Source organism: Zonotrichia leucophrys, chromosome 4, assembly GCF_028769735.1.
Source record: "Zonotrichia leucophrys gambelii isolate GWCS_2022_RI chromosome 4, RI_Zleu_2.0, whole genome shotgun sequence".
In the NCBI taxonomy this organism is placed as follows: Eukaryota; Metazoa; Chordata; class Aves; order Passeriformes; family Passerellidae; genus Zonotrichia; species Zonotrichia leucophrys.
The window spans coordinates 34,729,328-34,756,154 of record NC_088173.1 but is presented as its reverse complement, the minus strand read 5'-3'; the positions used below and the strand labels follow the sequence as shown (position 1 = coordinate 34,756,154).

Below are 26,827 nucleotides of genomic sequence, written 5' to 3'. Positions count from 1 at the left end.
CTTTCATCTCTTCTTTCCTGCCTGCAGTGTTCAACCTTGCAGCTACTAAGCATAATTTCATAGAGTGATATAGACTGGAAAGGACATCCAAAGGTCATCTGGTCCAAAACCCAACTCTAAGCAGGGCTGAGATCATATTGCTCAGGGTCTTGTCTTTGAGTTTTGGGTCAGGTTTTGAATATCTCCAGGCATGGACATCACTGGTGGGTACAGTGTGAACCTCTTCCTTATCTCTGCACTGTTAGCATGAATGTGTGTAAATGTTCAGAGAAAAAAGAGAAGGCATAGCAAATGTTCAGCTTTTTGTAGCACACCAGTTTTGTCAACTCTTTTTCCAATAACAAGGTCATAAGTTTGAATCATCCAAAGGGCACATGTGATAAGTCACTTGTTCTGTACATGTACATGTGAAAGGAAAAATAACTAACAATTTCAGTTTGTATCCCTCAGGATTACTTCACAGTACATATTTTTCCACATTTCTATCACACCATTAATCTTTATCCTGTGCCTTCTGCAGACTTCTTTTTTCCCTCCCACAGAGGCTGCCAGGGTCCTGCTCTCCAAAGGGTCACAGGTTGCAGAGGGATCCACAGAAACAGGAAACCAGGCTTCCTCAGTCAGTTTTGAAACACCAAAACCTGTTTCCTTTCTACAGAAATAAAGCCTGTCAGGGCATCCTCTGGCTAGGCTCACTATCTGAGCAGCAGCCCAGGAGGAGAGAGAAGCTACAGGACTTCTTGTTTAGGAAATAAATGTGAGATAACTTGTAGCATTTACAAACCATCAGAATGAAAGAGATCATTTTCTTGCTGCTCCTGTTGCACTTGCAGAAGGGCAGCACTGGATTCAGCACTCTAGGAAAGCTCTGGACCACAGGACAAGGCGATGAAACCCAGACAAGTCACTCAGACTCGACTCCATCTCTGACCACGATTAGGGAGTCACCCCACTCTGAAATTCAAGCTGCCAAAGCAAGCGCCTCACAGGGACCTCCTTTTGCATCTGCAGGCGAGACACTGGGAATGACAGCAGTGAAGAAAACTTCCAGTCCTACAATGTCTACCCCTGCAAGTCAGTCAAATGGACGCGGTGATGGTGACTCTGGCAGAGACGAGATGGGGAGCTCATCTCACAGCAAAGGGACCCTACAAAGCCCTGCTGGAGAGATCCCTCTGCTTCAAGGGCTCACTGCAAGCCTGGATACAGCTACAGGGAACAGATCCTCTCGCAGCACTGGGATCACCAGGAGCCAGCAGGATGCCAACTCCAAAGCGTCCGGCTTTGAAACTACCAGGGGAAAGTAAGCTAAGTATTTTTTTCTTGTCCCATGTACTGCTTATTTTCCTGTTTCCAGTGGCATAATTGCCAAAAGTACTAGCAATTTCAGTAAAATTATTTTTTGACCTTAAAAAAAGACCATCTAAAACAAGCAAGGGACCAAACTGGCAGCATTTACTCAGGAAAACCATTGTAACATTTCTAACAGAGTAAATGCTGTGCTTTATTCCTTAGGGTGGTTATCTCAAAATCAACAGGGAAGTCATTATCATATATGGGTAGGAAAGAACTACAATGGTCCCCTGTTTTATGCACAGTAAACTACTGTTGATTTTTTTCCTTCTTTTTCTCATGGATAAAAGAAATTGTAAATGCACTATTTCATTTTGAATCTATTAAAAATATTGTGTTTGTAAACTTCTCCACTAAATTGAAAATACAAGAAATTAAATGTACAAAATGCATCAATGTCTGACAATTTGAAACATCCTGTTCTGTGATAAAAAACTTATGAAAAGTGATGTTGGAGATGAATGTGCATTCAGAGCTCTATAACTTAATACACAATAGCTGTGCATAATAGAGTATATCAAATTGCACTGTCTAGTTTTATAGTTCTGGAACACTCAATTATTTTCTTTGTTTCCCAATGTCTTCAGTTCTCAATGGGGATATCAACACTGGCTTTTCAGATATTGCAAGTTTCCCTTAATTGCTGATATATAATCAGATACTGGTAGAAAATAACAGATGCAAAGGAATGGTTGCTTTACATAGTATTTATAGAGAGTGAGCTTTCAGAATATAGATTTCTTCTTTTGTTACTACTTTCCTGTGTAGTAGCATCCAAAATCATCACTCCTATAATTTTCTTGCTGTGTGTGGCTGGGAGTTAATGTTCCTTCAGGTGAAAGAAAAGATTCCCATTCACCTGAGCATGTTTTGGACAGTGTGTAAGGAAAATAATGCATTAGAAGCCAAAGGAAAGGAGTCCTTTGCTTGGAAGACAGAGCCCAGTTAATGAGCTGTGTTTCCCAGACAGCTTTCCTAGCATACTCCTCAAGTTCTGAAAGTCATCTGTTACACCGCCTCACCACAGTGTTGACATTTGGCAGAATGTCTGAATTCACCTGAGTTAAATGGAGTCTCTTTGCACATGAGTGCTGATAGCTACATCTCCACTGAAATAAATCCCAATACATGCTAACCTTGGTCTTTAGCTTTCACAGCTTTCTTCAGGAACAGTGCCCCAATTAAATTAATCTTCAGCAAAACTCTGTGAATCAGCAGATTTCTACCTTTTACTTGAGATATAAGTACAAGCAGCAAAAATTAGTCTCTGGTGAAGATGGTCACGTATTTTATTTATCATAATGACACATGATTGCAACTGCAGAGAGGCAAAAGAAGCAAATCTTGTATTTGCCAGCACCTAATTTCATGAGTGGTCAAGGAGCAGCCTGCTGTGCACCATGCATATTGGAGTCCACTGATCCAATTAGCAATAAAACCAGGATTGCATATCACATTTACAGGATTGTGTAGCAGCATGAAACCCCAGCATAAAATTGAATGCTGACTCCCCATTTTCATGCTCAAACTGCTGAGCTACAAAGCCTCTCCCTCTCTAGCAAATATCTACAGTTTTTGGTGTGGCTCAGTCCTTTTCACAATAAGATTCCTGTGCTACAAATCTTGTCTTGCCACTGTATATGAGTGTTTTTACAATAAGATGTGGTGTTTTGAACTTCCCTTCCACTTTTGCCATGACCTGAACTGTGACTTAAGTCACTCCACTGTTCCACCTTCCTTTCCTTATGGATTAGCCCTGGATGAATAATAAACTTGCTGGTGACTCATTTTTCTTTTTCAGCAAGAACATGAGAAAATGCCTAGTCTAGGGTGTTGACTGTTACCAATCACTGCGAAACACCTGAAAAGTTACTGCTGAGAAAATATGCATAAGAAGACAAAAATGTTTATTTTTTAAGTGCAGGTGCCATCGACTACACCCTAAATAATTTGTCCTATATATTTTCTTAAAAAAAAATAAAACAAATAAAGTGAAAAAGATACTGCAAGAATTCCAATAAGACACAGTTTTCTTCAAGGTTTTACTCATTTGAAGCCTGAGCAGAGCATGACTCAACAGCAGATTCCACAGCTGTAAAGTATACTGTCTCTGAGGAAATTTGGAAGAACAACTTGCTTTTTGAATTTACTTTGAATTAGAGCACCTCCTTGGTTATAATCTGTACTCCAGTCTGAATTTTTGAGTGACCTTGTAGGAGCTGCATGACTCTGCAATCCTTTATGGCAACCCATTGTGCTAACATATGTGCAGAGATGCTGATGTTGGGAGGCTCCATATTTCTAAATGGAACAATAGAGAAAAATCTGTGAGAGACAAGGAAGGAAAATAAGAAGACAAGAATGAGCATTTATTTTTAAACATTTATAATTTAAAAAATACCAATACATACACTTTGTTAGAGAGTCTGAAAGGCTGTCAGACTGTCCAGAAGGTACAATATGTGTCCATTGTAGAAACTTAATTACCCAAATACCCCTTTCTGAAGGAGGTTATGTACCTTAATGGCTTAATTACAAAGATAATTCCCTTTCTGTTGCTACCCTAGGTTATGCGAGGACAGTATTATTCACCCATATCTTATCACATGCACTCTAGAACAAGGTTAGGTTTTGAACCTCTCTCTGGCACATCCTGATGTGCTGTTACAAGAGCTAAACATGGGAGATATCTTTTTCTCTAAGAAAATGAATCTCTTCCTTATTCTTCACTGGCACAGAAATGTAATTAAATCCTGTGCCTTCACATTGGAACAATTTTATAATTAACCTTAGAATAGGTGTGGGAGAACACAATTTGTTGCTGTCTGCTCTCAAACCATTGCAGAAGAGTTTTCTGTGGTGAGGGATCTCTCCTTCAGGCAGGGTCTGCTCCCAAGCTTTCATGAGGATAAGAAAACTTCATAGAAAGCACATCTGGAATGGCCTGAGCTGAAGGAAAATTCATTTACTCACTCCTAGTAATGAACTTGACTTACCCTCTGAAATGTGAGACTTAATGTCTTTACAAATAAACATTTTTTTCTTATTTTTTTATTTCTACCTATCTTCAAAGTTTTATGCAATCCATATCAATGAATAAAGAAATAATGGAAACCTAGAGAGAGAGAATTTCTCTGGAATTAAGTGACATAAATCTGAGTATCAATTTGGTGTGAAAGAAGAAAATTTATGATGCATTCTTTTCAATTGAATTCATTTGAGATACATGTTTTTCAGCCTGTGGAGAGAGACAATTGCAGTATTTCACTGTGTAAAGCAGCTTAAATAATAGTGGTGCAATGGGGTAAGTCTCAGATGGAGTCCTGAGACCAGCACACTCATCTTTTCACTCTGAACCTGATTTTATTAATTACCATCCAAGGCAGCTCCTGAATACATGAGATCTTCTTTCAGGTTGTAAATTAAGCACAGTATCCCCACATTGCTGAGTGGCTCTACATTACTCTTTTCTCTTATTATGTGTATGTTGCACTTTTTTCAGTTCTCATGAAGCCACTGAGGGTCTTTATAGACTTCCTTTACCATTATCTTGGGTAGTGCTGAGGTGACAATATTTTATTACGAAGCACAGAAGGGTTTAATAGAGTCAGCACCAGGGACAGATTTGCTTAGCTGCCACATGTGATAGGAGAGCTGAAATATTTCATTCTCATGACCAGACGTGTGCATTTCTCCCTGGAAATTGCTTTTGCCTGTATCAGCTTGGTAGAAATCTAGTGTACTGGCAAATTAAAATGAATGGGTAAGTTCAGCAGACAGTTCAGATACATGAGGCATGTAGAAACCTGATTTAACTGCCTAGTTAATGCAAGGTTCACAGTCTCTTTTCATCATGTCACGTTTTAATGGAGCAGAGAGAACAATTCTTGAATCGATCTCCTAAATTTTGCATCACTGTGCATTTACAAAAAATACAGTCACACATGGCTTAGGTTTCTGCCTCACTGGGTATATTCACTATGACCTGGAAGGAAGGAAGAAGCTCTTACCCAGGCCTGAGGTTGCCTTGGTGGCTGTGTCAGGGTGTGTTTGGCAGTCTTTGTCCCCAGAATGTTGTACTACAGCTGTGCAGACCTTTGCAACAAGTCATTTTCCTCCAGCTGCACCTTGAATATATTTCTGGTGCTCGGCTGTAAGCTCACAATCCAATTTTCCTACCCATGCTAAGCTCAGTGTTACTCCCATAGCAGTCCCAAGGCAATGATGGCTAGTAGAGTCAGGACAAACTGTTTGCAGCAGGACAGGAAACATAGCACTGGGGAAAAAAATCACTTCTTAGCCAAAATTGTTTTTAAGATATTCACAAATACTTAGCCTGCTCAGAGTCTTGTTGTTTCATTTTTCTGTGATCAGAAAAGACACCACTATACAGAATTCTGATTTTTTTTTTTCAGGATGGTAAGGAACGTTTCTATTTGTCTCATTACACTAACTATTGTATTAATGCTCATGCTTAATCTTGCTCTTGTTTTTTGTTTCATCTGCCATGGGAACAGCAAGGATTAGAAGGAGGCAGTTTTCCATCCCTGGAATGTCCCTTCACCCCTGTGAATAGATTAGGATTACTGTACCAAAGCTGGACACAGTGTTAGGATTTACCTACTAGCCACTGCAAATAGTCATTTAGGGTACAGCAGAAACATCTGCTCAGGTATGCAGAGAAAAGAGGCATTCTTACAAATCTGAATATAATTAACATTTTAGAGAACTGATGCTAATTCTAGAATAGACTTGGCAAGAAGAGGACTGCAGCAAGGTGTGTCCCCATGTTTTCCACAGGCATTATCTGTACTGCCAGATAGAGAATGCAAGTGTTGCAAATGTCACTTTTTCTGCCAAATCTGATACAGAGCATCTAATATGTGCCCCATTCCTGGTAAGCAACACCATTGGTCGTGAGGAAAAGCCTGTGGAAAAAAATCACCTTGAATTTCATGGACTTTGGCTCAGATCCTTTCTGTTCAAGAGCCCTATAAGATCAGACAGGGACAGCACAAAGATATGTATCTGTATGATTAAGTGGCAAATCAGATACAAAGAAACTGGCAAGGCTTTTAATCATTTAATGAAGGGAAACAAGAAAAGACAGGCTGCCCAAAACAACCCTATAAACAAGGACAAATTCACCCCTGAAACTTTAATGGGTCTTTTTTTTATATTTTCATTTTGTCACTTACAAAGGTTTTTTTTTTTTATTGTCAGCATTTCTCAAAGTGGAGAAGCCATGACTGCAATCTCCTTTTCTGTAGATCACAAAAGCACTAAAAAAGCAGTGAACACCAACACCACTGAAAGTTACTTGGAAAGCACTGATAGTAGAAAAGACCAGAACTACCTTAATGAATTTTTGTACTCTGGGTCAATTAGAATACGGAAAATAAATTTATATTTCTGAAGTAAAAAGGAATCCAGACCTCTTTAAAGAGCAGTTTGTCTGCATTTTTGGATGTGTTTTGCTGTTTAATTCTCAAAGATTTGAGATTAATGGATATCCTCTCCAAAGTCTAAATTTTATCTGGAATGGTTTGATTGTGTTAAAGGGCTCTGAACATGGAGTGAAAAATCATGTATCAAAGAGGTGATCTGATTTGCAACAAAAGAACATTTTAAATGTTTAAACACATTAGTGAAGTGCTAGATAAGTGGAAGTTGTGACTTAATTTTTGCAGCACAAGGGAGAACAAACAGTAAATAAAAATTCAGATGAAACAAAGAGGCTGTTCACAGTCCAAGGCTCCAGTATTGTAATACAAAAAAAGGAAATGAATGATGAGAGCAGAATTTGTGTTTTGTAATAGAGAGGACAAAATGTCAGGACACTGAGTCCTGAAAAAAAACCCCATTAAACAAATCTTTGACACCTAATGCTCCTGTCAGTGTCAACAAGTCAGCTGTTTCTCAGGGATAAAAACATATTCTATAACACATTTCACTATCACTTACTATTTTATAATACATGTCACACGCATCTTTTAGTTTTTTCCATTCCAGCCAGCTTGTAAAACACATTTTCCAATTTGATTTGTTTATGGTCAGTCCCCAGTGAGCACTGAATTTTTATTGCAGTTGAGATTCATACATTTCAGAACAAAGGAATCTGGGCACTGAACCTAAAGAATTAACTGTTTTTTGTTCAAGCTTATAATTTGTCTTATGAGAAATGATAAAATAGAACTTATATTTTTGAAATATGACCGACGTTCACTTAAATATATAGAATTTACCATATCACAGTGAGAAGTCTCTGTGGTCACCTAGTGGAATTCAAAGGAAATTACCAAAACCAGTCTCCCGTGCAATAGCAAAAAAGAACCTTGAGAGGGTGCTTGCTATCCTTACAATCTGAGTGTTTACACTGTGTCAGTCCTTCTCAACCGAACTTGGCAGGTTGTTTAAAGCAAATTGAAAAGCCAGCATCTCCCGCCTCTAGATGCTTGTAGCATCTTTATACATCCCCTTTGCTCAGATGTAAAGGACAATGTAAAATTACAACTGTTGTAGAATCAAGGTATTTCATTAACTATTCTGTGAAATAGAAATAAGCTGCATGCAACATGAATGAGGCACAACCACCAAGCTGGGCATGAACTTTGACAACAGCTCCAGCTCTGGGTCCTTTTGTATTCCATCAGCAACACAGTAATCTCATTTTCATGAGTCAGTGATGTTCAGCTGGGCTGATTGAATAGCATTTCTAGTAATAGCCAGGTAATCTAATTTACTCACAGACAAAAATCAGTCATTTTCAGGTACGATGTGAAGGGGGCCTGACTGATTCTATACCCTTTGTGGTCCGACTAGCACTGCAGTGGCTTTAGGACCACTAACAAGGATCGGTGCTTACAAGCAGGCAGAAGGAATCACGTACAGGCGCTGCCCGCAGTTTTTGTGAAATTTGCTTTTTTCTCGGCAACGGACCCGGGGAGCATTTTACAACAGAAATGTGCTGTGGAGGGGGGACTGCAGGGACCCTAAAAAAAATGACATAAATTGTACTTGGCTTTTCAGAGGCATCGGGTGCCCCAGCGCCGGCACCTCGGCGGGCTGCGGCCGCCACCTGCCCGCCGTGCCCGGCACTGCCGGCCTGAGCCCGGCTGATCGGGCTTAACAGCGCAAAGACGGGCTTAAGTGTCCCCCGAACCAGGAGGCGAGGATCCCAAAAGCCACAGACAGGCTCAAAGGCAGCATCTGGGTGTCACTGATGGGTGACGATTTGTTCCAGCTGCCTGGGCAGGCTTCGGGGCCAATTCCCTGTGCAGGACTTGGAACTGGGAATGGCCCCAAGGTCCAGAGGGCTCTGGCTGCCGAGACTGCCGAGCAGACGGGATCACAGCTTCCATGCCGCCCCTCACACCATGCCCTGCTGCTCGTGTGGGTGCTTCCTCAGCCCTGAGGGTGGGATGTCACATTTGGGCGCAGCCAAACCACACCGAGAGCAGAGCTGGGCCAGGAATAGTTTGATTTAAGCTGGAAATATCGCAGCAAATACCACATCAAGAAGGCTGCTTCAAAGGCCTGGGGGCTCTCCCACACGTTGCCACCAGTGCATGTTCCTGGCCAAGACATGCGAGGGGTGGATGAAATCTGTCACTTGGGCTTTTTGCCAGCTGGGGACTTGTACTGCTCTTTCTTGTTGTATGTTGTGAGGGTTTTGTTTTGTTTTTAAATACGACTTTCCTGATTGAAATCAGGCTCAATGCAAAAGAGACGCTAGGCTCCTCCAGCTCTCAATACAATCTGCATGTTAGAAGCCTGTGTTGATGATCTGGAATAAATTATTCCAGGGAGGGTAAAGAGGATTTTCAGGTTTAAAGTCCTGTTATGCAAATCAGTTGTCTTCCGTTCTGCCTTTGCATTAACACAGCCTGTCATAGTTCTTCCGCCACGCTTCATCTTCTATTTCCAAATCTACATTTTTTCAGACAATTTGATTTCAAAATTATATTTACATTCTTAACGTCTCCTAATGAACTTATTTCATTGGTGGCGTAAACTTAATTATGAGTCACACCAGGGGCTCTTTTGCTGTGAATATTTCCTCCAATTTAGCCTGATCAAAGATTGCTGGGCTGTGTGAGAACCACAGCTTCAGACATTGCACTCCTGTACATTAAGAATGAGTTAAATATTTTAAATTGAAACAATCTGCTCAAGTTAGTTATGTTTTTGGTAGGGACCAGAGGCTGAGTTCAGACTGTCTTTAGAAAACAAGAATAGCCCTTAACATTTGGGGTGTACTGTAACATATTTTCCTTTGGAAGACATCTCCAAATGGGCAAGTCCCAATAGCTGTTCCTCAAAGCTAGACACCCTTAGTAATAGAAATAACAATCACAATAATAATAATAATAACAACAACAGTGTGAATTTTTAAAGGTTTGGGGGGGACGTAGGGTTGTTTGGTTTTTTAACTGAAAATCATATTCCAGTGCTTTCATGTCTTAAGCAATTTTTTTAATGCCTGTTTTCAGTCTTTTATCTTTTCATTGACCCCATTTGCTCAGGTGTAAAACGACTCTCAGTAACTATGATGTATACCCCAAACACATGCACATGCACTGCAGAACAGGCTGTCAATGACAATATTGCTGTACATCTTCTGCTTCATCCCTTTCTCTGGTGAGCTTCAGATCTGCATGCAAGGTTAAAGTGCAGCCTAGGGAGCCACAGGCCCAAGTCCCTAACTTCATATCTGGCTCACTGTAGCCCAGATTTTAAAATCTGACCCCTATATTTGGTTTCTTTATTTGCAGAGGTGGGATGCTTAGCCCCCAGCTGCCCAAGACTTTAGCTCCTCTCTTCCTAGAGATCTAATGTGGAACAGGAATTCACATGTGGTACTGCATAACAGCTAGAGATGGCATTATTGCTTCAGAGGTTTTCTGAGCAGACTTTGTATGCCATCAGTTAATTGCCAAGATTTATTTAGGAATTTAGATGTTTACATTCTCTATACTTAGTTTAAATCATAAGCAAATCCCCATGCTTAGTCAGAACTCCTCCTGAATAGATCAGTGTCAGTCTGGCCCAGAATCACTTCCTGCATTTGTTAAGAAATATTTAGTATCCCATTCATATGCTGGGAGGATTTCTTTCTTTTTTTTTTTTTTTTTTTTAATCTCTGTGCCATACATGAGAGTGAAAAAATACAGTTTTTAATCTTGGATATGAATTTACAGAACCTTCTCACCACAGCTGTGAAAGGGAAGAGATCTCATGCCTGCACTGAGCAGGATAACAAGCCTTGATGGTCCTAAACAACCTCACCTGTAGCTTCCACCCACGCCCCTGTGCCAGGACGCCACTTAAGCCCAGCCTTGAGGTTGTGTTTTTTTCCTTGTGAGAGTGTTTTTCTCTAGCAGTCTCCAGGACCTGGCTCCTTAACTGGGCCCTGCTGGGCTGCTCCTTGACCTATCCCTGCCACCCCACTCTGCCTGCAGGTTCCTGGTGCCGTGGTAGCCCTGCTGCTGGTGAGGTCAGTGCCTGGCTGGTGTGGCTGACCCTTCCCTTAGGAAGAAACCCCACTCTGTGCTCCCTGATGCTCAGTGAGGAAGCCCCCTGGAAGGGCTGTTTACTGGCAGTGCTTCCAAGGGCACCAAGTCCCCTGTGCTGCTGCTTTTTAACTCAAATATCATTATTACTTCGTTACTATTACTTCGTATCATTATTACTCCTGTATCTCTGTGATACAGGAGACTGTGAAGGATCTACATGCCCCACCCAGAGGAATGGGTAAGTAAACTTCGTAATTCCTTTGCAAAACTTGAAAGACTAAAATTTCCTCTTGCTTTTGCCAATTTTATGTCTCTCAAATATAGCTGCTTCTGACTTCCCCAGAGAAAGTGAGCAGAATACCTAATATTTATGCTTGTGCTTGATAACTACATTTAAATTTTAGTAAATATTTATGGAGTCTTTAATTAATACACACAGATAAAAGGCAGTAACTAAAGGAGTGAGAACCTAAAGGAAACATCAAAAAAAGCACAGGCTTTTAATACCTAATTAAGAAGAAATACTATCTTAATGAAAACTCTCAAGCAAGTAGAGAGTGAGTGAGCAAAATCAGATCAAAGGAACTCAGTAAAAGCCCATTTTAAATGTGGCACATTATTCCTCAAATAAACAATGTGCCTTGTGAAAGGGAGTGCTGCAATATTGGCAGTAGAGATATTGTGAGATTAAATCTGTTAGTTTTAGCATCTTTCTGGCTTATCCTGCTTTTTTCCTCAGGAATCATTTTCCAACTACAGCACTACTGAGCTTAATGTGCATACACTAGTAGGATCTCAGTAGACAAAAGCAATCACTTAAGGACAGCTGCTGATACAATTTTGTGTTTTGTGCTGTTTTTCATGTTTGAAATACTGTAAATCTGTACTAATGCCACTTAAGTAAATGGAACTAATCTGGTCCTAATTGTATTTTGATTTCCACTCTAAGGAGCCCATAGTGAGGTATGATATCTGGAGTAAATATATGTATTCATGAAATATGAAAAGAACTACTACTGGAAGAAAATGTTAGCAGCAAAACACAAAACAGAGATGAACTTTAAGTTCTCATATGCAAATATTGTTTGAAAGTTCTTGCAGCTCCACCAGTCCTACAACTGAAACAATGCCAAGTCAAAAATTGAATAGGATTCAGCATGGACAAGGGAATAACATGATCCTGAGACAGGCTGCACTAAGTTAAAGATGAAAGGAAGAAGTCAGCACTAGGCCAAATAGGCATTTGTTCCACCAGGAGAAAAACAATAATACTTTCTTCAGGATGCTTTCCAGTCAGCAGCTGGAGACTTCCTGAGACAAAGATTAAAGTTGCAACTTAATCATTATTAAAAAAAGAGCCAATAATAGCCTATTAGTATGGTTTTTTCATTAAATAGTTGTACTGCTTTTTAAAGTCCTTTTTGGCTTCCAAATTCAGCACAGTCTATGACTATGGAAATGCTGCCTGACTCTTCATTTTTGTCTTCCATAATTTTAAGCCCATTTTGTTTTGATGCCCATTTATCATAACAAGACTAACTGAATAATGAATGCCATGACTTCAGATCCCTCCTGCTCTTCATTTGGCGTTTTTCCACCTCTCTTTAGGGTGTAGGACCAAACCTGAATTCTCTGTTCAAACTGGCTATAAACTCCTACACAGCAACAGGGAGTTGATGTACTGGAACAGTGGTGATTATTGTTTGTTCTTCAGTCCTTCCCTAATAATTTCAAGCATTTGATTACTTAGCTTAGTTAAGGCAAACCAATAAATTGGCCTATTGAGAGAGCCATTAGCAAGGACTCCAAGTTTTTTTTTTCCTCTGATGAAAGCTACTGTATGTAGTGATACTATCTCTATAAGCCTGTATTTGTAACTGATTCTGCATTACAAGACCCTTTTCTGACACCTGCTTAATTGGAAACTCAGTGTCATGAGACTTGTGCAGTTCTTCAAGTTGAGCTTTTTTTTACTGCACAAAATGATTTTCTAAAATTCTGTATAACCCTGCCATCCCCCTATTTACCTAGTTCCCTCCTAGTTAATTAATATAGTGCCTATTACAGATTAATGTGGGATTGTGTTGATAAACTGCTTCTTGAAAAAGCAAACCAGTCTTTCATCTCTCTGATTTAATGCCTTATTTATAACAGGATCTGTCTTCTTACTATACAATAGATTGCATCCCCCCCTGCTCCCACCATATCTTTTGGTGAGTGACCTTGCCAAAAGCCTCTGAAAATCACCATTTATCTACCTGCTTCTGATTCAAGGAATAGCAATATATCTCTGTGGCATAATTTCCCTGTACAAATCTGTCCTGAGCCATTATTCACATTATAATTTTGATTTAATTCTATTCTCTACTGTGGCCAAGTTTCAAAATCTGATTTAACAGTTCGTATTTGCTTGCAGCTTTCTTAGAAACCTTTTCAAAAAGAAGCAGCAAACCACCTCTTGCGCTCACCAGCTCTGGCCCCCTGTGCTGCAGTGATATAGTGATACAGAGTTTGATCATTTTGTATGTGACTGCCTTCTCTGGATGGGCATCCAGAGGCGCAAGGAAATGTGGAGCCATGGCATGTGTTTGCTGTGTGTGGCTTTGACCTCACAGTGCACTGGAAAACAAAGTCTACCTGTACTCATAGTATTGCTGGGCCAAGGGAGAAATACTAGAAAGGCTGTCCATAAAGTGAAAGCTGAGGATGATTAAAAACCTCACTGAACAATCCTTTGAATTCTGGATAAACAGTTTCTGTAGTGAAACTGAGGTGTAGTTTAAGACCTGTCATTACTGCACTCTAGGAGAGCTTCTTTGTTCTTGGAGCTCCACAGATATTTGCAAATTAAAATACGGATTTGCAGTATGAATTTATGTAGAGATGGAGGAATGACTATTTGTTTTCTTTGCTGAAGCACAAAGACTAAGTGATTGCCCAAGACAACATTGGCAGTTTGAGTGAAACAAACAATTTTTGTAACTTACTCCTATTTGTAAATTATGGGTTTTACTTTCATAATTAAGTACCATATATCATATGTTGGAAAATGTTATTTGTACTTTTAAGAATTTTGCCTTCTCTGTTTTACAGAAACTGGTGCGCTTATGTCCATACCAGACTCATACCTACAGTTGTGGTGGATAACCTAGAAACCTTCTCATCAGGCAGAGCAAAGCCTTGCACTTGGCAAATTGGATCCTGTGCTCAGAGGTATGGAGAACTGGGAAGATTATCTGCTAGCACTTTAATTACAACCAAATACACCATAAATGTGATTATAACTTGAAAAATTAAAAGGAAAACAAGAAGGGGGAGCATGCCCTCACTCTAGCACCCTCCAGTCAGTTCAAAGTCTTTGAGTCAAAGAGAGGTGCACAAGTACAAAGCTTTAAAGCACATGCAGGGAAGAAAATCCTTTCTGTGCAGTTTTCCAAGCTTGTGCTCTGTTGAAGCAAATAGCTTCCCCTGAGAGGCATAAATATTTTTATTATCTCTCTGCTTAATCCTTATTTCTGGCACAGCTTTGGTCAGGCAATGAATCTAGACAAGTAATTGGCCTGGATGGAACTTGTAAATAATATCTCTGTTAAACATTCAGGTTTTCCATTGTGGTTTGGGTGTCTCATTGTATTCTCTAAATGTTAGCTTTCAGTAATAAGTGGAATTGGATTTTCATGCATGAATTTGGAAAATGGCAAAATGAAACAGCACCAGCAAAATGCAGATTGTAATGTATTTTTCCCTTGACAAATTTTAAAAGCCTCTTAAAAGTCAGTTTGACTGTTGTGAGAATTGTCCTCTAGATGGTATGGCAGAACACACTTAAAGCTTTGAGTTGAAGTTGGGAATAGAGCTTCCTTAGCATTTGGTAACTCTGAAATGCAGTTGACTGCATGGCAAAACTGCGGAGTGGACCCCGTGGTGGAAGTGTTGCCAATTTTGTTGTTTTGTTTTAGGTTTTTTTCATATTTCATTTGCTTTAGGTCCTTGTGCTGCTCTTATAAATAAGGCTCTACTACATAAATTTCTGAGGCTCCTTTACGTGGATTATTTTTGAAATTTCTATTCCTGATTAACTCCTTTCAGGGACACTTCATTTTTATGAGTGGTTTTAGGAATGGATTATGCTAATGCAGAATAGGGGGTTTTTATCATAAGACCATCCACGCAGCAAAATAACCAGGAACTCTCTTGAATTCCATTCACCTTAATCTTTATTGAGTTCTTGCTGCTGAAAAAGGCATTTCTTAAAGCCAAAGCTGGCTGGGGACACATGCAAAGCTTCTGCCAGCTGCTATTAGATTTTTAATATATGTAATATTACATCCCTTGGGAAAGGGTGACAACATTAACTGGAGTGTAAAATACGGTGGCGTTTTTTAATGCATTGGGAGGATATTTTGGTCTGACAGCCTTTAAATTTCTCTCTTTTTCTGGAATAATTTATACAAGGATTGTGTGTACAAAACAATTCAGTAGCTGTTTTATCATATTTTCTGAGATTTTAGGTGTTTTTCATGTCAGTGCTTATAGCTAGTAACAGCATGTGACATTATTTTTATTTGAACTTTGTATCTAACATCTTAAAAGGGTAAGGAGAGTTGCTGTAGTTTATTCTGTATGCCCTACAGCAGCATGTTCATTCTAAACTGACTTCTCTGTGTAGTTAAGAAACCTAGGAGAAGTGATGGGGTAGCCAGGACATGCAGAATCTGTTGGAACACAGAAAAAAATGGCTGCTTCCTCTCTTGCATGCTCTTAAAGTAATAACTGAGGCCTCCAATTACATAGAAGGGCCCTGGTTTCCCTGAAATCCAGAGTAGAATTTTTCACACTTTATTGGATTAATGGTTGTATAATCTAGTTTAAATAATCAGAAGGGAAGGTTTCTAGTGTGCACTAAATGTGTGCTGATGTGGTGTAAATTTATTGTGAATGCTTTTTTCCACCCATTTCAAAGAAAAGTTGTACATAAAAATCGTATTTTTGGCTCCCTTTTTCAGTTTAGTAATTATTTATTGTAATGTCTTCCATAAAAGATTGCAGTATTTGAATCCTGAGTAAGATATTCTGGGAAGAAATCTAAAGAGGCATCAGGTTTCTTTAAAATTCATGCAGATAATCTGGAGGTTGCAGTATTAAAGCTGTGATTGCTAATGAAACACCAAACCCTGGTTAGAATTCACTTTGAATTTCAAGCAGTAATAAAAGGATATGACAAGTGAGATAATGTAATGAAGCTATGCAGGTATCTTAGAGCTCCTCTTTGGTTACCTAAAACAGATTTAAATTGTTCCCATTTCACAGGTCCCAGACAACAACACACCAGGCTTACAGAATCAAACATAAAATAGTGACATCGCTGGAGTGGAAGTGCTGTCCTGGGTACAGTGGGCAAAACTGCCAGCCCAAAGGTGAGTAGAGCTGTCAGGGTCTGAACTCTTCACTTAGCAAAAGAAAACAATGCAAGTTGGATCTGTGAGCAAATGGTTCTGTTGCAAACAAATGCAGTGCTTTCTGTTAAATTCAAACCCAGAAAAATGCACAGTAAAAAAAAAAAAAGCTTTGGGATGTTGACTCTTCCCTGCATGTGAATTTCCAGAGCATCTAAGCAGAATGTCTTTCCCCTCTTCCACTCTAAATAATGCTCATAAAATCTCCAGCCATATTTCATTTTGCTAAAATATGGAGTTTGCATTCAGTGCGTCTCTACTTTTGACCTTTCAGTTATTGAGAATTGCAGTGCTGGGGGAATTAAATCCAGATCCTCTATTGAACACTTGCTGTAATATTCCTCTACACAACTGTTTTCTTTTGCCTTTTGGTTTCAGGCTCCAAGAGTATATTTTGTTTGCGATAAAGTAATGAATCTTTTATTTTTACTTCTCTAAATTTTGTACTTATTCTACTGTTCATTTCAACAGTGACTGAATTTTTCTAGGTATTACACATGATCCCTGTATAATTGTGCCCTTTTTGACAGAATAGCCTTTTACCTCTGCCCTGGTGATCAAACATGTGGCATCATATTGTAATTTTACATCTGTATGAAAGCTCTTGCTGGCCTTAAGCAAGCAGTCCTTGAAAAATTAGATATGGCACCAGCATACAGGTTTTAAATTAATGAATATTGCAAGAGAGGCTATTAGATATGATAGGGAATTCAATCAGCAGCAGTAAAGTAAAGGGCTGTGATTAAAAATTAATGTAGAGGAATGAAGAAAAATCACTATTGTTCACATCCAGGAGGGAAATTTCAGTGCCAAAGAGCCAGAACCTTGGCAGGCACAAAATTCTCCTCTGCACAGCAGTGTGGAGTCAGACATTAACAGATATAACAGAGCACAGTCAATCAGTAAGGCTGTCCAGTGAGCATGGGTCAAGTGTTTTAAGTATTTCCTTTCAGAAAAGAGCAAACATTAGCAAAAATAGATTAAGAAGAATGTAAAGGGTAGCATTGAAGGGTGATATCACAGCTGACAAAATCAAAGTGGCATCAAAATAACAGGCAAACATTGATCAGGAAGAAAATCTGTATAACTCAATTTGTAGTGGCATCTGTGTAAAAAAATAAGGATAAAGAGAAGTGCTGCGAAGTGTTAAAGGAGCGGGTGTTGCATCTCCTGGGTTCTATTTTCAAACCTCTTCTGGCTTGCTGAGTAACTTGGGGAAGCCACTTAGAATCTGCATAACCAAGTTTACCCATCTAGAAAATTGAGATGACACTTATCTCACAGGGGCACTGGGATATTTAATTAATTAATGCTTGTAGAAATGCTTAAAGAGATTGGGATGAAAGGTGTTATGTCAGAGAAGCTTTTCTTCCTTGCTTCTGGAATCCTGCCTCCCATGAGGAGCAGACCACCAGCACAAGCCTGCTTGCATTATTCAATTCCCACCGAGGGACGTGGGCTAATGAACTTGAACAGCTGGGAGCCCCAGAGCCTTGTCTTCCTTCCTGTGCTCCACAGCAGCAGGGGAGAGGCACTGAAAGTGCTGAGTGAGGCATCACTGAGCCTCCCACTTGGCCTCTCTGCTGTTCACCAACAGAATTGTTACTGGAGGGTTTCTGTGCCAGGGGAACTGGGCTGTTCTGACAATCCTTTAGATCCTGGAAAGGCGCTGTGAGGGGGATGTGGGTTGCTCGTAGCAAGTGCTGATTTAAAATGCCTTCTGGTTCAACTTCTCTCTCGGACAGAGTGAAGTCATATGTAACTATTTCAGTCTGATAGTCTAGGCAGCAGAAACCACTTACCACCACCTGATAGCTATTACCAGACATCTGAAAGTCTTATTTGGTAGCCCCCTTGTAACTGCTTGGCTACAGATGCTTCTCAAGGTAGTGCAGTAATAAGAGAGATGCAAGTAATATGTTCAGATGGCTGTTTCTAACCTTACCTCCTTTGTGGCAACACACGACCAACTTGTCTAAGACATGGATCCTATTCCAGCATGGACACTGCAATTTTTAAAGAAAATTTATAAGAATCAAAAAATGTAGACGTCATTTTTATATGTCTAACGAGACAAGTCAATATGGATGATTCAACAGTTAAAGCATCATCATTTTGCCGGAGAATATCAAATGCTTAACTGAGAGCAAAACCACTAAAACAAAAGGACAATTAAACTCGGAGTTGCAGACTTCATGACACGTCGCTTTTACTAAGCACAGCTTTATTTTAACTTTGTGTGTGTAGTAATGAACTCCCGGTTCCTCCATGCGCATTCAGAACACGGAATTATATGGTTTAGAGCCAGCAGCCGGCTCTGCCACAGCCGCTGTCAGCGCGAAATTCCCTGGAGTGGCAGTGATGCCATTTCTCCAGCAGATGGCCATGCGATATCCCATCCTCTGCGTGCGGTGAGCGGCATGCAAAAAAGGTGGGAATTCGCCTTGAAACACAGGGAATGGGAGGAAACTACCTACCTAACTACTACCTTTCCCTCTCTGGAAAGCCCCTTCAGCTATTCGTGCCTCATCAAAGATATATTGAGTCAAAAAGACGCTATATCATCTTTTTTTTTTAATATTCCCTGAAATTATTTTGAGTGCTGTGTTTAAAAATACATAGGACAATAAATTATACATCTAGGCTAATATACTGGATGATAGACACCTAATGTTAAGTTTCTGTATGCATTACCTGTTTTTCTGATACAACTGGAAGGGCTCATTGGTCAGGATTTTGTATTGCTGCTTTTTTGGTTTTGTTTGTGGTGCTTTGTTATGGCAAATGGCCCCTCTAAGGTGGGTCTAGCTGTCTCATTTGAATTTCTTTTTTTTTAATTTAAACTGAGCATGGCATATCTAATTTTTAAAAGGTCTCAAATGTGAGTCATTTGATGGCTATTTCTACCCTAAAGAGTATGTCTATTAGCTTTTTGGTCTGGTGCTCCCATCACACCTGCTGTTATCCAGCATCTACAATGGGAATCTCAGCTGTGGGAATAAGGGGTACATAAATGTAATCACCATATGATGTCTTGGAGTGATTCCTTTGGAAAAGGCCTGAGCCCTGCTGGAAGAATGATGTAGGAGAAGCTGTATTGCTAGTGACTCCTCTGAATTTGTTTCACAAATGAAAAGCCTGAATTTCTAATGCTACTTGCCAAGTACCTTTGCTGTGCCGTGGTGAAATGTGATAAGCACACAATATGTGACTGTGGGTGAGGTTGGTGAGTGTGTGCATCACTGGCTCCAGCCCTTGCTGCTGTCAGAGGCAGTGCAGTGCACTTGGGGCTTGCTCTGTGGCTGGTTTGCTCTGACAGAGGTGCTGTGTGCTTGGTCTCACAGCCATTATGTTACCTGAACATTATTTACATGAACAATTTTAAAGCATTAATAAAACAAGCACACAGGGAGAAATATGTATCCTTGGAACTCTGAGTGAATAAAACTGTGAGGGTTTGGGCATTCTAGAATGTGGGACAATTGATTTATTAGGGAAGATGAAAGATAAGGTGGGTAGTATATATATAAAAAAAATGTGGTGTCTTGTAGCAGCAACTGTGTCAGTGAATGCATTTAGAGCAATGGAAAGACCAGTAAATAAAAGAATAAAAGGACATTGATCAGCTGGTCTTTATCACAGGCAAGTAACTGACTCCCTTGTCATAGATTGTATCAGCACAACACCACCTAATAAATCCTGTATAATGAGTTGGGCTGACTGCAAGAATTTAGCTTCTGTCAAAAACCATGCCACAGAAAGATAACAGAAGCTGTTGAAATTATAACCATTTGCAGATTTTGTATTGCTCATCAGGAAATTTGAAAAGATTCTATCAAACTATTGATCCATATGATGATTTCATCTGAGTTCCTAGCCTAATTTTTACAGCACCCTTAATTTACAACTTAAACAACTTATATTGTCCTAATTGGAGTCTATTTATCTTCAAATGTTGTGTGAAACACGGAATTTCTTGACTGCACATTTTAATCCATTTCCCTGGAAACTCGCATTATGGCTAAACTAGATTTTAATATTTGAAGTGCAAAATAATGTCACCATACCCAAGTTATTCGGCTTGTACTCTACTAAAGACTGGAAATCACATTAGTGCCACATAAGTGGCATTCCTTAGATATGCTCTTCCTGGAACATTGACTTCAAAATGTTCCCAAACTAAGCAAGTATGTAAAAATTGGTATCAATTTACACTAGTAAATTTATTACATAATTTGTGCATATTTTGTTTTTCAAAATAGTCAAATAAAACAACATCATTAAGCCTGATGGCTAGAGAATGTATGTTAGGAATATGGAAATCTCAGTTCTGTTCCCAGCTATCTGACCAGTTCATTACTTTTTGTGAGTGAAGGCACTTAACTTTCTGGACCTCAGTTTCCACAGCTATGACATTGAATTAATAATGTTAGTCCAGCTATCTGCAAATTACTTTCGGATCTTCTGGGCTGAAATGTAAAATAAAACTGATAATCTCATCTGAGAGAAACCAGAGAAAATACTGACAAAATTGCCACCTTTGTGAAGTTTTTTTATATATGTATATCAGTCATAAATGTCAGGTGACATTTGTTGGAACTTAGAACTTGATTATCTTTTGAAATTGTTCTTATTTTTAGGTGCCACAAAAGCGTAATATCACCATTGCCTTTAGTAGTAAGATTCCCATGGTTGAAGATCTGTGTAATTTGTAAAAAAAACAAAAACAAACAAAATAACCCCAACAGTCAGTTTCAACAAACCTGGTTAATTTTGTAACCATTAAAAATCCCTAATTAGCTTTACAGCTGACAGTCTCTGTGTTGTCTTTATACTGCTGATTTGTATTGTTCTAAAATATTGCTCTAGAATTTTTTGCCCATAGCATTTAAAAATTCTGTTTGTTATACAGCAAATTTTGACATTTTAATATTAACACCAGCCCCTGCCATTCTTGAGAAGTCTTTTATAAAGCCAGTCACCATCTTCAGCAATGTGGTCCCACACTACATGAAGCAGGGAAGAGTCACTGCAGATGATCAGGCTTTGGTGCAGCTGCTACAGAATAAATAAAGAAAAAAAATTGTTGTGCCATCATCCCAATTATCATGTTCTGTGGTTCACTCACATCCTTTGCTTTCCTTTTTCTCCTTTCTCTAGCTCAAGAACAGCAATCAGTTATACACAGCAAGCAGGCTGAAAGCAGCAGAACTGTTGGTGAGAGGACACCAGGAGCTCTGCAGGACCCCAGTGGGCCAGGTCAGTTGTTAAAATTGCTCTCACCTCTACCCAGTCACTGAGATCACTGCAAAAACAATTTGAGGAAAATCTCTGCCTACTGAAGGGACCTGAATGCAATGTCAATTTCTATCAGTCATGGTGCAGTGGTTTTCTCTTCTGATAAAGATGGGCAGAAGATACTGAATTTAAATGCACCAGCAGGTTAGAAATAACAGAGGGTTTTGTGCCTAAATTAAAACCAAGGAAGTATTTGGTATAGAAATATTTAAACTATTATGTTATTGAATACAATAAATTAATTAACAGAGAAAAAAAAGTTAAGCCAAAAAACAAAGCAAAAATTACCAGCACAAATACAGAAGCAGTATAGACCAGCATTGCACACACAAGAAAATGTAATGAAATTATTGACTAGCTGAATATGTGATTATTGCTATATTCTTACAAATATTGGTTCTTTATTCAAAATCAGTGCAAAGATGTTTCAAACCTTAACAAGGGCAGCTCAGGCATCTTTTAAGCTATGTCTAGGATGATCAAATAACTAAGAAGCAAAGCAAGAGTTTAAACATTTATACCAGAGAGGTTTGAGAGTATTTCTTATTGCCTTATGCACTTGCTCATTGTTGTGTTTACCTTATGTAATCTGGATATTATGTTTTTGGGATATAATGTCAGTGTTGTCTTGCAAGTATGTACAGAAAGATGGGAATTGTAAGAGCTGGTCAGTAACAAAAAAGATTCATTCAAATTCATATAGTGATCTATATTGAGAACCTGTGTTAGATGACTTTGTGAAAAGCTTCTCCATGTTTTGGTCGCTAATTGCTGGAAGTTTTGTTTGGGAGATATCCTGTGATGTTGCCATTTTAGGAGGAGGCACCCTACTGTTGCCTACATGTGCTGTGACATGAATGGTGGTTGGTTTTTAAGGGGATAAAGCCCCATTCCCCCAGTGTCTTAGGGTCAGTTCAGGGGTGCAGTTTGGGGCTCCAAGGGCAGCCAGAGACCTAGCTGATGGCAGCTTTGTTCTTGGAGAAGTCCTGCAAGGTTTGCGATTTTTGGAGGCAGCACGTGACTTTGGCCACATGCACCTGGTCTCAATTGGTGGCCCCTTTCTACTTTTCATGGTGAGGAGCCAAAAAAATAGCCATGATGTGAAGGAGTGCTTAATGGAAGTATATTCCTTGAACATTCTTACTACCTTCCTTCTCTTTTGAATTTGTTAATGTTTCTGTTATTTTTGTCTACACTGCCTTTTTGTATAACCACCATCTGTTCCACACTGTAGTGGTGTTGTCCCTCACCTATTGGCCTATATCCAGAAACATCCTCCTGAAGCAAATAAATAGGTCAGGTTATATTCTCAGGTCTGTGTTTTGCAGTTTTAAATACCTTCTTGTGGGCTGAAATGCATGCTGAGAGAACAGGGTGTCATAATTAAGATTGCCACAGAGTTTTATGGATATTTTACACATGCATGTGCTTATGTGCATGTATGTGCTTTATTTTAGATGTTAATAGACAGGAGGAAAAAGAGAAGGGAATATTGAATCTGGCATGGAGATTTAGAGTGGTATTTTTGAAAGGGAGTTGGGCTGTTGTGCCTTGGTGATACTGTGTGAGCAACCAAGTCTCTCAGGGCTGGAGGGAGGGGCATGTTTAATAAAGCAGACAGGGCCTACTATGAAAAAGTGAGCTTGATCAATAGAGCACTGAGACATGCCACTGCTGTTAGATTTATTTCTCAGAGCATAAATCCTACTGAAATGGGAATATCTAACCTCCATGTTAATTGCTTTTCAGTTATTTTTAAATCAAACTGGGTCAGTCTAGAAAGAGAGAGATACCTGTTGTGGCTGTCAGCCCTGCAAACATGGCCTGGGGCCAGGCCTGACTGCTGTGGTCTATCATTCCATCAGCACCTGCTATGGCTCTACAAGCCAAATTCTGCTTCCAGCTCCCGCTTTGCAGCCATGCTGCGTTCAGGCACAAAACCTCACTTTGAGGTTCATGTAACTTCTCTTCCTCCCTCAGTGGGAACTGGTAGAAACCAAGCTAAAAAAACCATTACATCCTGCAGGTTAGTTATCAGTTTGGGTGTCTGTGCGTGAGCTGATGATGAATTCAGATCCCTTTCTCATAGTAACAATCAACCACAAGCAGAAGTGTTGCTCTCTCACAAAGCTTTATTATGAAGACAGAGGTCTATCAATGGCCTGTCTTTGCAGTGCCAGTGACAAGAATGGCCAGAGTCTAAACGAGGTGGTCAAGTTGGAAACAATTTAGTACTTATCTAAGCAGATACCTTGGGCAGGGAACACAGCTGGAGATCCTGGCATCCTAACCTAAGAGAGTCTTGCTCTCCAGGCTCTTACTATGATGGCCTTTACAAGAGCCATGACTCTACAGGAGAGCATTCTCATGAGTGTTGGCCTGCTTCATCTGCATCTCTACCTCTCTTTGCATACCAGAATTTTAAAGAATACAAGTCATCAGAAGAATATGGCCTTTTGCATATAACTTTCTTGAGGTTTTTGGAGCCTTTGAACCCCTGTACTAAGACAGGATTTCTGTGTTTGCTGCCATAAAATAGACACTGGTACTGTAATGAAAAGTGACAAAGGATCAGTAGGAATACTGTAAACTTAGACTAATAAATATTTGTATGCAATGCTAAAGAATCTCATCCATAGCAGTTTATTAAGTCATAGTATAGTCCAGATAATTTGGGATAATATATCATATGCCAAACATAAGCATTTAGGCTGAATTCTTGAAGGAGATTTTCTAGCTTTGCTTTCAGGAATTCAAGCACCTGATTTTATCAGCATCTTCTGAAAATCCCAGACTAAGTTCAATATCTGTCACCTGTCAAACTCAGATGGCTGGCTGAAGTCATGTGGAGTCCTAATTTTCAACATCAAGGCATCCCTCACCATTACCTATCTTAAAAGCATCCATCTAGGCCTTTTTATTCCTGAGGAGACCACAAGTATCAAGAGCAATTTGGGCAGATTTTAAAATAAACTTGACTTTGTAGGTTAAACTTCTATTTTTATTTATAGTTTTGGAATCATTATTCCAAAGTAATTTATGTATTAGCTGTTTTTCTGCCTTGTTGCTGTGTTGAACAAGTCTTTATTTTGACCCTAACAATGGAAAGATAATGTATTCTATCAGACAGAAGCCTTGCAAATTCATGAAGTTGTGTTATAAATGGTAAGTAAAAATGAATGCTTTTGTGATTGTGTTAGAGGAGATTGACTAAATGAGAGTTAACTGAATACCCTGTAGGGTGCTAGGTAGAGGAAGAATGGCATTATGTTGATTAAAATAAGGTAAGCATTTAGAATACTCTGGTAGAATCATAAATACTTTATAATGGATACATATGCTTCAGTAATTAGTAACTGCTGTGCTGCTGAATCTCACTAATACATGGTACATGACAAAAATAAAGATTATTCACTCAAAACTAAAAATTCAGACAATTTTCACCCCACATTTAGCTAATATATCTCAGTCAATTATACCTTCTTTTATTTATTCACTAAATGACTTTTAACAATACTTGTTTTGGGGTTTTTTTCTCATTTTGTTTCCTTACCAAGCACTTTATCAAAAAATGAATGAGAAGATTAGCAGTCAGGAGATGAAACTGACTTTTTTACAGAAGAAGGTTGACAGCATTGCTGCTGCGATGAATGATATGGCCAAGATGCTTTCTTCTCTGGAAGGCAAAATCAATGAAGATAAGGGCAGAGACTTCCAGTCTTTTCTAAAAGGTAAGAAAAATAAATTAATGTAATCACTCACCCTGTTAGAAGTGCCAGGAAAAAAAAAAAAGCTAAAAATCTTCATAGACTGTTCTATTCTGTTACTCTAAACTTGTTGGGAGAACTCATTTTTAAAATTGCATTTCATAAGAGAGAAATTTGCTTGTTGCAACATTCACTATGGTGTCTTTCACAGTGACAAAAAATTTATATTCTTGGATGCTTCATCATCTACATGGTAGCTTAAGCTACTATCAAGGCATTTTAATTTGCTTAGAGCATCTGCAAATATTCTTATGTCTGTTTCTGTTTATCTGGCAGCTGCTAAAGGATGTAGTATTTGTTTTGCTACCAAGTCCAACTAATATTCTTTAATACATAATTCACACACACAGGGCAAGCTATAAGGAATTCTGTGGTGGCTGTGTTTATAATACAACAAACATTCTGCTGTATAATTTGTCCCTGATTGTATTAGGCTATCTTTGATAAACATCTGTACTCATGTTCAGTATATGAGAAAGACACAGCACACAGCTAGAGATCAGATCCTCACCAGCAGAACTGTGCATCCATTTGTTGTGAACCCTGTTGCAAGATCTGGGTGTTACCCAGTTCAAAGTGCTGTTTAACAAGCAGATCCAGACAGAAACTTTCATTTCCTCAATGTGCAATATTTTTCTAATTTTTCAGGAATATTCCCCAAACAATATTTTGCACTTAAGAATCCAGAGACTTTTCTACTATTTAAAAATAGAACAGAGGTTCTGGAGTTCCTTACATTGAGATGAAACTGAACAAAACAATAAGGAATTTTGTATCTCCCTCTGATTTATCAAGTTGGGTGCCATTTCTTGTATTTTCAGTCCTCTGTCTCCTGAGCTGCTCCTGTCATGTGCTAGATGGCTCTCTTGTATGCAAGTTCATTCCATCTCTTGATCGCTGACCTGCTTTCACCTCTCCACATATTGCTAGATGGCATTCTTGACCTTTGGGTGCATGTTTAATCTGTCTTTGAATATTTTCCATTTCCCTTCTGCTTTTCCTCATTTTTTTTTCTATTGCACTCATTCTAGCTGTCATTTTCATGCCAGTCTAAGAGGTGTTTTTCAGCATCCTGTGCTTCTGCTTCTGCACTCCCTCTCTTTATTTCAGGGTCTAAGTCTTAATTAAAATCTGATGTCCAAACCCCTCCTTCTTTGAAAATGCCCTTCAAGTCTTTATTGTTTTAACCTGTAACATTTTATATTATACCTGCTCAGAAAAAATCTCCAGCTGATATCCCTCTTTTTGATTTATCTTCTCAATCTATCTCCTAATCAAGGAGATATAGCACCAATTAAAAAGATGCTATCAACTACATTCCTTGGCTCTAATTATGAGCATTCCAACACAGGTTATTCTTGGCTTCTACATAGGTAAACAGCATGAATGAGGAAAGAAGGGGAGAAAGAAAAGGTTAGTGTGTATGGTGGCTTCTATG

The 26,827-nt window shown here is 39.1% G+C and overlaps 1 protein-coding gene across 1 annotated transcript in view; it reads left to right on the top strand.

Moving 5' to 3' along the window:
• Positions 1–791: 791 nt before the first annotated feature.
• MMRN1 (multimerin 1) overlaps positions 792–26,827 on the top strand; it is a 38,349-nt gene continuing 12,313 nt past the window's right edge. The window contains exons 1-5 of the mRNA XM_064711089.1: positions 792–1,303; positions 13,962–14,081; positions 16,179–16,285; positions 21,485–21,583; positions 25,180–25,353. Coding sequence (XP_064567159.1) covers positions 792–1,303; positions 13,962–14,081; positions 16,179–16,285; positions 21,485–21,583; positions 25,180–25,353 — 1,012 coding nt within the window. The remainder of the gene's footprint in view (positions 1,304–13,961; positions 14,082–16,178; positions 16,286–21,484; positions 21,584–25,179; positions 25,354–26,827) is intronic.